Source organism: Mustela nivalis (assembly GCF_964662115.1).
Source record: "Mustela nivalis genome assembly, chromosome: 5".
Taxonomy (NCBI): Eukaryota; Metazoa; Chordata; class Mammalia; order Carnivora; family Mustelidae; genus Mustela; species Mustela nivalis.
In genome coordinates this window covers 9,984,184-9,998,008 of record NC_139024.1, presented here as the reverse complement: position 1 = coordinate 9,998,008, position 13,825 = coordinate 9,984,184, and the positions used below count along the sequence as shown (strand labels likewise).

Here is a 13,825-nt window from a genome sequence, read left to right as displayed (position 1 = left end):
GCAGCAGCTACCAAAAAGAGCTTGAGAAAATACATTTTATTAGAATGAATCCAATATTGTCTTAGAAGAAAGATATTATTACCTCTCTTAAAGAATCTTTCTTAGAATAGGAAAGACAGATGCCAATTTCTGGAGAAATAATTAAGACATGTTTTACTTTTTGATTTTAAGGAAAAGGAAGCCTGGGCTCTTGAGAAAGTAGTAAGCTATATCAGATCAGGAGGCAATATGGGGGCTGGAGACATGTGTAAGACTTCAATCACAGATTATTTGCATAAAAGCCTTTAGAGCAGCGGGACTTTGGAGAGAAACAGTAAAGGAAGAAAGAGATTATTTTCCATTTATCAGATTGGCAAACATTTCAAAGTAATAGAAGCCACTAATGGCGAGGGAGCTAGGAAACCTGTATGCACTGTCAGTATCTTCTAAATGTATCAACTTTGTACTTTGGACATCAAAAACATTTTTAAATGCCCCTGGATTCAACAATAACATCAGTTGTCTTTAGGACAAATTTCCTGACTGAGAAAAGTATAAAAAGATGCACACCTACAGAGGTTCACTATGGTGTTTAATAGTGAAAAATTACAATATAAGTGCTATTGGCAGGAGACTGATTACATAAATTATAATATAATGGAACACCAGGTAGCCATTAAAAGTGATGGAGATTTACACAGCCTATTATGCAAAGATGTTCTTGTGGCTATTCAGTAAGAAAAGGCTCTAGAATAGAACAGTAAAACACTTACATACAATTATATTCACAGACATACAGAAAGTCTGAAGGGATGTTTTTACTGTAATAAGTGATTACAACTAAATAGGATTTCTGGTGATTTTTGTTTCCCTTTTTGTACTTTTCTACCCTTTTTTTCTTAAATGGGTACATAATTTTATAAAATAAACACAATATAAAACACAAAATAAACAAAAAATATCTTTGTTTTAAAAAAGATAGGTCCTAAACATGTCTTTCTTTAAAAATAAGCAATATATGTAAATAAAAACAAATATTTCTTATTATCTGGTAAAAGACAAACTAAACGAAAAATTTCCTTTATTTACAAGTTAATTTTTAAATTTAAGTCTCTGGATGATTTAATGTATTTCACAATAACTAAAAATGTTTTCATTTGTGGTTTCATTACTATTGAGATTTTAGCTCCTCTGAGGGCAACGACTGTAAATTATCTGTGAATCTAACTACACCAGGTATCATGAATGTATTAACTACAAGGCACAGTAAATGTTAGCAGTGGTGATTCCGACTGGTACTGAGACAGCCTCACGTCCAACAAATGTTGGAAGAGAAGAGAAGAGTCCAGGCAAAAAAAGCCCCAGATTTCCCAGTCGTATCAATCAGGAATTATGTCTGCATCCAACCTTTTTCCTTCTAAGGGGAGGGGAAAGAAGGCAGAATAGTCTAATCGTAATTATGCTCAATCTTCTCAGAAATCCTTTCAAGTATCAATACTTAATATAAATAGGAAAAGGTACAAAAGTGAAGTCTTTGTGCTTGAGTCACAGGTGAATAATTTTAAGTGGCATGGTGTTTTTAAGTTTTTTTATTTGAGAGAGTGTGAGCGAGACAGAGTGAAAGAGAGAGAGAGAGAGAGAGAGAGCGCACATGTACAAGCAGTGGGGAGGGAATGAGGGAGAGGGAGAAGCAGGCTCCTGGCTGAGCAGGGAGCCTGATGCCGGGCTCCATCCCAGGACCCTGGGATCATGACCTGAGCCGAAGGCGGACAATTCACCCACTGAGCCACCCAGGCGCCCTGGCTTGCTTCTTTTGATAACTGGGGAATTACTAGTTGGTATCTCGAGACATCCTTATGTACTCACTGACAAGCATTTATTTCAACTACTCTAAACTTAAAATAATAAAAAGCATCTAATCATACTGCCACAGGGTGAACCTGGCCTGAATATGGCAGTCTCCCAGGATCCTTTGGGATCCTTTGGGATCACTGGGTGCATTAGGAGACCACAGACCCACAGTAAATGTTCATTGTTTCAACAATTAAGTTACTGTTAAAAAGTGAAGGCTGCCTCAATCATAATCAGATGATAAAATGCTGTAATTCAAAGTAATGGATGAATCTATACTGAGCAATGAGGCCTTGCTTGCTGGCCCACAATGCTGTTCATGGCCAGAACTGGTGAGAGGTTCCCAGACTGAATCTGGACTGGCTCAGACATGGAGGGAGGGAGGCTCCCACCTTAAATCCTGGACACACCTACTGGCTTCAGTCCGCTGACAAGATAGCCTCTACTACCTCTGCTTTTGTTAGAGTCTCTAATTAATTGATAACACTATTGAGTAAAATGTAAACTTATATCTGATGTATTATACATTTTTTATGTGAAATAAATTCCACAACAACTACGAATAAACTAAGTGTAAATCCAAAATATTTCTAAGAAACTGAAGAGCTTAGCTTCAAGCATTTCAGCATGTCCTGGTTTAGACCAGCAGATGTAGCTGTGAATTAAAATAGGGAATGTGCACTGCTCTCCTTCAGCCAGTAGATGGCACCCTTCTTTTTTTTGAACTGGGTTTATAACGATTTAATAGGATTCAAGGTTGCTACCAACCATTAATTATTTGACAAAGGGACTGATTCTGATTTACCTAATTTACCCAGAATAATCATACCAATTATTTATTGAGTGCATAGATCTGGACCATTTCTGTCCAGCATTTTCTAAGATTTGTTTTCTTTAGTCGTGGAAAGATAACAGTTCTCAGGAGTTGGGGCAATCTCACAATTATCCTCCAAACTCTCTGAGAACTGAAATGTAGTACTGCTGTCCGCAAGACGCAGAGTGGGTCATATAATAAGAATTTGCTTAGAGAGTCTTAAAACCGAAGCCTTCCACAGTAATGGTCTGCTGGGAGCCCTGTCTTGGCATAGTGCCTGGCTCAGGGTAGACCCACAAATGTTTTTTGAATGAACAAATTCATAAACACTACTGCTTTTTAAAAGGTGTGCCCTTGAAAAACTATCAGTGGTTCATTTTTCTGTGAGACTTCTCAGATACGGATAGCAATCTGATATTCCTATTGGTCTATAGGTAGGGGGACAGTACACTCGTATTCTCACATTTTAAAGACATGAAGATATAAAAAGATTCCAAGTGTCCTTGTATTCAGCAGTGCCAATCAGAAAACAATTTTTCTTGCCCAACCATCTTCTTTAGGCCATAATCCTCCTACAGTTGCCATAAAACAAAGAAGTTCACATTCTAGAAACTAGAATAACACCAGATAGCCCATAAAGCCCAAGTTCTTGAGCATATAACTTAAACTAAATATCTTAACTTTGTTGGCCTATGAAAGTTTGGATGGATTCATTATGATTCTTCTCGTTCAAAGGTTATTTATATTTTAAAATTTCTTAAAACTTTATTATTCAGCTTATGACCCACATTACTAAGTTCTGGAAACATCCCCTGACAATTCCATCAAGTCAATTTAAAGTGCTAAAAGACCATCATTTTTATAGAAACTACAAGCTTAATAACCTTACTATTAAGTATCTCATGCCCTCAAGTATATTTCACACATGGTCAAAGAAGTTCTGTGAACTTCTAAGCAACTGTGTTTCATTTCTAGCATAAATTAATAAAAATTTAAATGGCAGTATTACTGTTAAAGTAATACATATTTAAGGGACATACAGAAAAGTGAAATAAAAAAATCGACTCCCACACCCATAACTCATCCACACATTTCTACTGCACATATTTCCCCCCAGTTTTTTCCACTTGTTTTCAAGTAACTGCTCTCATATTATATATACAAATGAATCCTGCTTTACCATTATACCCTAAGCATTTTTCTACTGCAGATGAAGGCTAAAAGGAGGCCTTCTCTTTTATGAGGAAAGAATGGCCCAGTCCTCTATCTAACTGACATTAATTAGAAAGCCGGGAGATGAGGCCCACATTGAAGATACCCAGGAAAACCAGTGAAGTCATCACGAATGTGTGGATCACAGCACAATTAAAACCAAATTTACTCCTTCCCCCTCACTCTGGCCCCTTTCAACTACATCTCTATTTTCCTATCTTAGCTAGGGGAGGTAACATCGGAAAAAAAACCTAGGTTCTAAAGACTATCAGACTTGGATCCAAATCTTGACTCTGTCAGTTATAAGCTGTGTGATCTTGGACAAGTGACTTCACCTCTCTGAGTCCCAATTTCCTCACTTATAAAAGGGGGATATTACTATCTGCTTCATAGTCACTGTGAAGATTAAATAACCCGCTATGTCTAAAAGTCTGGTATGATGCCTGCAACGGAAGGAGAGACTTTATACTGGCCAAAAGCAAAACTGCGGCTGACAACAAAAATCATCCCAAATAACTTTTCCGTGTAAACACAACTTAAACAATTACTAGCCAGCAGAGTTACTTTAAAAATAAAGGTTAGTCAGACTAAAAGAAAAGCAGCATCTATCTGTCTGTCCATCAGTATACTCTGAGTAAAACGTACAATAATGCCTACGTTCAGTTATGATTAAACCAAATGGGAAAACTTCGGTAATGCCTATAGTAGTATTATTACTTAGCACTCCCCCTTTAATTTCTCCCCCTTTACGGAATCGCTCCGGTTAGCATACTCACATGCTGACAATTCTCCCAACTTAAACAAAAAACAAAAACCGCCTCTCTTGATCTCAGTCCCCCTTCCAGCTACGACCCCATCTCTTTCTTTACCCGTAGAGCAGAATTTAAGACGTGTCTATACAGACAATCTCTCTTCTCCGTTCTTTCGGACCCACTCCACCCAGGCTTTACCCACCAAGGACCGCCACACCACTGACTCGGCGAACTGCCGAGTCTCATCTTACATGATTTCACGCCACTATACACCTTCTTCACCTGGCATCCAAGTCACTGTTCTCCCGGGTTTTCTCCTTTGCTAATTTCCTCCATATTTCCCAACCTCTAAACCTTGGGAGTGCCCAGAGCTCTTTCCTCGGACCTCTTTTCTCTCTCTGTTCAGTGCCTTGGTGAGCTCATCTGGTCTCCTGGCTTTGACTACTATCCACATACTGAAGACTCTCAAACTTACATCTTGACCTTGTACCTCTCCTCTGAACTCCAAACTTCTATATCTAACTGCTTGACTCTCCACTTTGCTATCTAACGGATTATTTCAAACTCACAGGCCCTGTGAGTGACGGAGCTTCCGACTTTATCCCCGAACATCTGCTCCTCTCACGCTGTCCCCATCCATCTTCCAGCTGCTTAGGCCAAAAGCCTTGGAGATCCTTGACTTCATTTTTTCTCTCACCTCTCACATTCGACGTGAAACAAGTCCTAGTTGACTCTACCTTCAAAATATATCCAGAACCTCTTCTCTTCAACTCCCTTGCTGCCACCTATACCAAGTCACCGTCAGTTCTCACCTGTCACACACAGCCTGGTCCACTGAACCTCCTACCAGTAGTTTAAAAAAAGCCAATCATTCCCATTATGGAGCTGTTTAGCCTGGGGTGTAAGTTACACACACATGTGCGTGTGCACACACACACACACACACACACACACACACTTCTTGGAAATCAGGCATAGTTAGTCACAGAAAGTAGAATAAACATTCAGACAGCAATTACAGGACCGCAGTTACTTACACTGTGAACTCCTAAAGCTTTCCAGACTGCGAAGCTGATCACACCAACCCCACACCATGCATAAAGTGAGCCCCAGCCCAGGGCTCGCAAGGCAAGGGAAGACCCGCTCTCTGGTAAGGCGGCTGTGGCCATACTTCCCTGCAAAGGAGAAAGAAAGGAAAAAGCATCAGTTCAGAAAGTATAATTATTTTGGGAATGTTTGATGCTCACGACTCTCGGAATGTCACCGTAATTTTGGGATGCCAGACGAACCCAAGTTCAAAAAGCAGCTTTGTTACTTATTAACTACAAGACTTAGGTCACAACTTCTCTGACTGACGGATATTTGAGTAGGCAGGGCATTGCCAGGAGCTGCAGCTGGGTACAAGAGAGAAAAAGACAAATAGAGTAACTTCTTTCTGACTAAAAATTTCGGTCACTGGTGCGGGGGGATGGGGGCTGGACACAGACACATAAAAGTTAACTGTGATCTAAATGGAATGTGCAACAAAAGAACTATACCCAGGGCACCACAGTCCCAGAGGAGGATACATTATCTACTGCTGCAATTAGAGGAAGCTTTAAGGAGGGGTTCCTCAAAGAGGTGAACTAATAGAAGTCACTGTGAAGACTTTCTCACAGTGAGGTCTTTCATCCATTTTGAGTCTGTTTTTGTGTGTGACTTGTAAATGTATATGCAAAATGTGTGGCACACAGTAGAAACCCAACTTGTGGCGAAACCCAACTTGTGGCAGCTAGTCATGAGAAAGTAGGAAATAAACAATGACTCTCCTTTTGGGTTTTAAGGCCTCATTACGGTAAAAAAAATCTATAACCATAATAACTGAACAACTTTCAGCCTACAGCACACGAACTTGACAGAGAAGACTAGGAATGCGATGCATGCTTCAAAAGCATATAACCATCCCATCACTGAAAGCACTGGTTACTGATTATTTTTTTCCAAAACTTTTCTTTGCTCTTTTTGCCTATTAATTATCCCAGAAAAGCCCTAAAACATTCTGTCAGGTTCTCTCTGGGTTCTGTTCACTGGCATCTTCATTAAAATGCCATCAAACTGATCAGCTAATGTAATAAGATAGCAAATTTGTAATGTTTGGTCTTCCTTCTGGAAACAAATTTCCATTTACTTGGGGGAAAAAAGCCCTTCTTCTTAAGAACATCTTCCTTTATATTGCTCAACCCACTGAATTATCAAGGTTTGTATCACGTGCTGTGGTTACGAATGTTATTGGTGGCACATAGAAAAGCTGGGCTTACCTGTATCTTCAGGTCTCACACCGTGCCCTGACCTATTTGTTGACTTAACACTTGTCTGTAATACACCTGAGACCCAACCAGATTTTCAAGAGATGTTTCTTTATTTTCTGTGATCAAAACACTCTCCTCTCCCTTTTCTCATGTTGCTGTAATTTCAGAGCAGTTCATTTCAGATCAGTTCACCACAGATCTCATATAAATTCACTAACTTCTAACTAGCCTGAATTTTCATCCAAAAGCAATACCATTAACCAAATATTATTAGAAGAGGGTCAATTTAAGTGCCTAAATTTTATTTTAGAAACTTAAGTTAAAAATTCCTTATTTCCTTGGGAAGGACAGAAATTATCTATGTATTATGTATGTATGTGCATGTTTTTTTTAAAAGGGACCTTAGCTTATACCTTCCTCTGTTTATTCAGTAAAGGACAAAGAAAAATCAATGTTCATTCGTTCAGCATTTACTACTCCCTTTCCACTAGTGTGAGACTCCGCTAAGATACTGCGGTTAAGACTTTAAAGAAATGATGACCATCTTCCTGAAATAATAGCAGTGTAGGCTGTCCCCAACTAAAGCTGGTCATTTTTAGAGTCCTGAGTTGCAATCTGTATCTGTATTATAACGAATGCTTCGATTCCAGGCTAGCACACAGAAGGCTATTTAAGTAAAAAATTGCTAAAAATAGTATAATTTCCTCACCAAGAATAAGATGGAAAGAGTGCCATGGTGAGCAAGTTGTTTAATCCGTCTGTGCCTCAGTTTAATGGGGACAGCCTAATAACAGTGTCTCATGGGGCTGTGATGGGGGTTCAAGGAACAGCAGCAGCCAGCACGTGGTAAGCACTCAAATGCTCGATATTATCTTCACTACTAATGTCAGGGAAAACTGCCAGGCGGTGACTCTGAAATACACTGCCTAAGTGGGATTCTTAAACCGGCGCTTGCTAAGTGTAAATGCATTACCTGCTTCAGAACCTCTGAGCCTCTCAGACACAGTCTGGATCAATGGTAATGCTCTAATTTAGATGCTCCCCCAGAGGAGAGGCAGAACTTTACACAACATATTTAACCAGCCAGAACAGTAGTTCTCAAACTTTCCGGTCTCAGGATCCATTTCTATTTGGATCCCAAAGACTTCTGCTTGTGTGGATTATACTTACGAATATTTAATATATTAAAAATTAAAACTAAGAAATTCTTAAATTTTAAGTATTAATTTAAAAATTTTAATTTAAATTTAAAGTATTCATTGAAAAGTATTCATTTAAGTATTCATTTAAAAATCAACCCAGTAGGGGCGCCTGGGTGGCTCAGTGGGTTAAAGCCTCTGCCTTCGGCTCAGGTCATGATCTCAGGGTCCTGAGATCGAGTCCCACGTGGGGCTCTCTGCTCAGCAGGGAGCCTGCCTCCCCCCCTCTCTCTGCTTGCCTCTCTGTGTACTTGTGATCTCTCTCTGTCAAATAAATAAATAAAATCTTTAAAAAAAAAAAATCAACCCAGTATAGGTGAATAGAAACCTATTCTTATGAAAACAACTGCCTTACAAAACAAAAGAATTTAGTGCCAAGAAGCAATGTTTTACGTTTTGATTAATCTTCTAAATGTTTGGCTTAATAAAGGACAGATGAATTGTCATAAATGCTTCTGTATTCAATCTGTTGCAATATGTTTTTTGATGGAAGAATGTGAATAAAATCCAGTCTTCCAGAGATCTGTGGCTGGAAAAGGGACAAGTATTTTAACAGCCTCCCTTCTCTGACACTCCACCGAAACTTCCTGAATAGCTGCCTGTACTCTGGAATTGGAAGTCAGACCGTTGAGTTTTTTGCACTTTGTTATATTAAAATCCATTCATCTCTTTTGTATTTCGAATGGGCCTTTTATTCATGCATTAGGATCATTCAGGAAATACTGATTTACCAATTTATGCAGATCTTTCCGAGGCTGACACCATTTATTAAATATTTAAAATATCACATTATTATTACCAGCAATCTCATCAGGAGAGCCTTACGTATCGAGCACCTATCATGCTCCCAATGGCACGTTTCCCAAGATCTAATTTTCACTTGCAAGCTTCAATTTTTTTCATTGACAATAAATACCGACAAGCGCTTGCTTGAGAGATGACAGGCTCATTTTGTTCATTTTGAAAATATCTGCCAAATACCTACTTCTGAATAACTATAGTTTGTCAGTTGCTCTTTCAAATACGAGATGATATTACATGAAAAAAAGCAGCTGGTTCAGCATGCAACTTAATCATACAATTGCTTTTCCTAGAGAAAAACGTCTCTGGTATAGATCAGAAGGGCTTTATGATACTTCCCAATTCTTCATGTGGAATAGTAATCAAGTGTTAAGATTTAATAAAATCACCACTTTTACTGCTATAACAAGGACATTCTCATGCAACGAGGTTTTTTTTTGTTTTGTTTCATTTTGTTTTTGAAACTACAGAGGCATGGTAACAGAGAACACAATGACTCCTAGTACAGTTTGGTGCCACGGCCTTGATTACACTAATACACCAGCAGTTTTACCCCCGCAAATGACTTGGGATTATTATGAAAATAGTTTTTTTACAGACCCTCAAAAGAGTCTCAAGGATCCTAGGGCTCTGTGGACCACAGCTTGACAACCACATTTGATAGGGCATGTGTGATAATCAAATCTTAGAACCACAAAATAGAATACCAAGTTGTAATTGTGCGTATGTAGTTTTTTTCCCTAAAAATCCGTAACTTTCATGAGATTCTCAGAAAGGTCTGTGACCCAAAAGTTAACTGGTAATTTTGGCTTAGAAATCTATGCAAATTGTACTGTTAAAACTTTGCTATCAGTTAGGCCTTACTGATTCCTTCTACAAGATGTATTTCTGCACGGAAAATATTCTGTAATACAGGGGGGAAAATGACCACAGTTTCATCACAGTGATTTCTGTAGTTCCATTTAAGTCTCGAGTATGCAGATGGGAAGCAAAAGCATCTTAGATGTGGTCTTTTTCCTTTACGGTATTTACAGTGCTTAAGCATGATATCCAATTATTAACACTGTTCTTCCAAGCAAACATCAAATTATAATTATATAGTTAATTGTGTCAATATTTAGTATCTGTCTCCTGCACCAGATGCTAGCTTCCTGAAAGGCAGATGTTTTGTTCATTCTTCTTTCTCCTATACCTAGCTAGCACAGTGCCTGATACATAAAAGATCCCAAGTTAACATCTGAAGCAATGAAATGATGGATAAAGAAGTCATACGGGACGAAGAGGGCAGACAGGACACGTGCAAACAAGTAATGACAAGTCAATGAGAAGAAAAATCTTCCAACTGGGGTATGACCACATGAGTGATTACTTAGTCTTGCTCAGAGAGTAAGAATTTTCTGCCTTAAGTAGCTTGTGGTCATTCACCCCAAACTGAGCCCTTATGTGTCAGGGACTTTTCTGGGGAACGGGGCTGCAGCAGCACAAAGCATGTGTGATCTCTGGGCTCAAGGAGCTGACCCATGTTTCTCGATGATAAGATGCACTTTATTTCAACAATTGAACATTTCTGAAACAGAAATGCCTCTGGTGGGGTGCCTGGCTGGCTTAGTCAGTAGAATATGAGACTCCTGATCTTGGGATCATTCAAGCCCCAGGCCGGGTGTAAAGCTTAAATAAATAAGTAAATAGAAATGCTGCTGGGAATCAGTATTGTGTCAAGAATTTAACTGGCATCATTTTTTCCCCCAGAGGTGTATAAAATACTGGGCCTCTTACAACTGATAGGGAATTACCCCGATTTAGACTTAGTCATGTTGTGAACAGGAAATGTACTGGATAGCTTTCCAAGTCTTGTGCTGCTAAAATTTAAGAAAAAGAAATCACATAACTAAGTACTTCTCTTTTCTTTTTAAATAAAGATTTCATTTATGATTGAGAGAGAGAGAGAGGGCACAGAGGGAGGAGAAGCAGGCTCTCCACTGGGAAGAGAGCCCCACATGGGGTTTGATCCCAGGACTCCAAGATCATGACCCCAGTTGAAGGCAGACACTTAACCAACTGAACCCCCCAGGTCTCCCTAAATACTTCTTTCTAAATGAAAATAAAGACCATTGGTTAATTTGTACACTTCTTGAATCTAGGTATATAGGTTTACTTCTTAAAACAACATGAAAGTCCACCAACATTTTCTTTACTTCTCCCATGCAAAACAGCTGCCAATTACGTGTAAACAATAACAATGCTATGAATGGATTTCCGGGTCACAAACCTTGTTGAACCATTCAGGGCTTTTCTTTTTAGCCAATGATAATGTTGTAACAAATCCCGCTAGCATTCCTGCCGCAGCCACAGTACCAAGGAAAACTCCACCTGCCAAGAGTTTTGGGGGTAAGGCGAGGAGAGATATTAAAGAGAAAGAGAGAAAGAGGGAAAAAAAACCACCTTAAGAAGATGTACCCAAGTTAAGTTCAGACAATATTTCAATTTTAAATCACTTTGAAATGTGAGAACGAAAGCTAGTTGGCTCTGGCCAAAGGTAAACCATAGGGGTGCGAAACCTGCGTGACCTTACGACCTCTGGTTGCTGAGATCATTCTGCGGGGTCGTTTCCAAGTGCTGGGAAGTGGCCCAGGGTCCCTTTCCCTCTTCCCAGGGACGGTTTGGGAGTTTCTCCCGGGGAGGAAAACAAGCTAGTGGAAGGTAGGACAAGGGACGGGAGAAACTGCAGAGCGGATGGGGAAAATGCAGCACACAGGACACCTCACGGGCCCAGCCCCCCAGCCCAGGGGAGAGTCCACCCTGCACCCCGCACGACCCCTGACCGGCCGATCCCCACCGGCTAAACTCAGGGGCAACCCAAGGTTAGGTCTCCCAGGGCGGTGTGTGTGGGAATGGCGGCTCCAGCGCAGGCCCGGGAGGAGCTCGCCCCGACACCAGCACCTCACCACACCACACCTTTCACCAGGAAAAGCCGATCGTCTGTGGAACCCCGAGCCTCGAGGCCTGAGGACGGCGGCCCATGCTCAGCACCTGCCGTCTCCATGTTCGTAAGACTCCACGGCTGGGTCCGACGCCAACTGAGGTCGGGGGGAAGCGCGAGCGAAGCGGAGGAGAAAGGTTCCGCTACCGGCTCTCCCTGTGCGTTCAGAATACCGGTCCGGGGACCGGCCGAGGGTCCCAAACCCTCTCACCTCTCCCCCCGACCCGCGAGGAAGGCGTGGTGGCTGCACGTGGTGTCCCCACCCCAACCTCGGGGTCGGGGCGGAGGGGCGCGGGCCGCCTCCAGCTCGGGCCTTTAGCCCGAAAGCCGCACTCGAACAGGACAGCGTCTAATCGGCCGCAGTGCTCGGCTCGGGCTCTGGGAGGCAGTGAGCGGTCGCAGATGGCGCGGCGAGCCCAGGGCCGGCGGGTTCGAGACCCTGGAGCTCCGTCTCCCGGACCAGCCTTCGTTCCACACAGGGATTTAACCAGCGCTAATATTTCACGATTCTAAAAAGCAGGTCTATGTCTTCTCTTTGTACTTTTCCGGGAAATTTCGTAGCAGTGCTCACGTGAGGTGTAAGGGGCAGGTTTTATCGCTGGAAGAGAGCCAGCCCCAGCTCGGCTGCGATCACCTCCGTCCCGTGCTTTGATTGATGGACCTACCGAGCAGGGCGGGCGGCTGTCCTGCTGAACTGGCGTTAGACAAGCCAACGGGGACAGCCGAGGACCACCCTGAGAACTTGCTAACGCAGATGTCCAGGTTGCACCAGAGCCCTTCTTGCGGGGCGACGCTGGTGCTGGCCGCCCCCAGATGGGCTTGGGCTTCTGTCTAGGAGGCTGATCTGCAACGGTTGTGGATTCTATAAATGGTCACCGAGAGGAAGAGGCTGGAAGTCGTAGAAAATCTTTTCAGCCTCTCAAACACCGACGCATGACATCATCTTTTAAAATGAGACAATCTGTCATTTGTTCATTCTGAACACTCGCACAAAGGCCATGAACTTCTTCAGGATGGGGATGGAGATTTTTATTCAATTTTAGATTCCCTGGCTCTCAACTCCTTACCTGGTTACACATAATAAATTCTGGATGAATGAGTAAATGAATGCATTAGTTAATTACAATTAGTAGCTCATCTGGGCTCAGGTCCTAAGTCACTTCTCTGTTAGGTGAACTTGGCTGAGTTATTTAGGCTCTTTGCCTCAGTTTCCTCATATATAAAAGAAACTGACATTACCTGCCTTAGAAGTTGCTGTGAGAATTAAAGGAAGCAATAAAAATAAAGAAGTTAGCGTAGTGCCTGGCACAGATAGATACTCAATACATGTTAACACTAGCTATCATAACTTTCAATTCCCACAGCTATTTCACAGCATTGCCTATGGACATTTTTAAATTATAGATGCCCAGGGCCTACTGCTGAAGATGATTGCTCTGAAGGTCCATGCAGGGCAGTTTAAAAGCTCCACTGGGGGCTCTCTCTACCGCTCTAAAAAAAAAATTAAAAAATAAATAAATAAATTTTAAAAATTAGGGGTGCCTGCTCAGTCAGTTAAGGGTCTGACTCTTGATTTCTGCTCAGGTCATGATTTCATGGTCCTGAGATTGTGCCCCGCCCCATGCAGAGCCTGCTTAGGATTCTCCCTCTCCCTCTGGCCCTCTCCCCCCAAAATAAAAAAAAATATTTTTTATAAAAGCCCATGGGGTTTCAGATGATCAGTCGGGTTGAGAACTACTGCTCTGTTGGTGCCTTGGAAATACAAGGCCAGAGTCTGAAAGTCCCCTTTAAACTGGTAAATACTGGGCTCACTTGTTGAAGGTATTAAGGACTCATCTTTTCTCCTTTCCCTCATACAAAAAGGTGATCCCGGCAGCTAATATTTATTGAGTGCTTTCTATATGCCTGGCTTTGTGCTAAGTGCTTCAAATATGTTATCTCATTTAATT

The 13,825-nt window shown here is 41.4% G+C and overlaps 1 protein-coding gene across 1 annotated transcript in view; it reads right to left on the bottom strand.

Moving 5' to 3' along the window:
• The window catches only part of TMEM242 (transmembrane protein 242), a 29,955-nt gene extending 16,994 nt beyond the window's left edge, over positions 1–12,961 (bottom strand). The window contains exons 1-3 of the mRNA XM_082729583.1: positions 11,852–12,961; positions 11,166–11,266; positions 5,646–5,783 (exon numbers count right to left, since the gene is read on the bottom strand). Of these exons, the coding sequence (XP_082585709.1) occupies positions 5,646–5,783; positions 11,166–11,266; positions 11,852–11,939 (327 nt within the window). The 5' untranslated portion in view covers positions 11,940–12,961. The remainder of the gene's footprint in view (positions 1–5,645; positions 5,784–11,165; positions 11,267–11,851) is intronic.
• Positions 12,962–13,825: the final 864 nt, after the last annotated feature.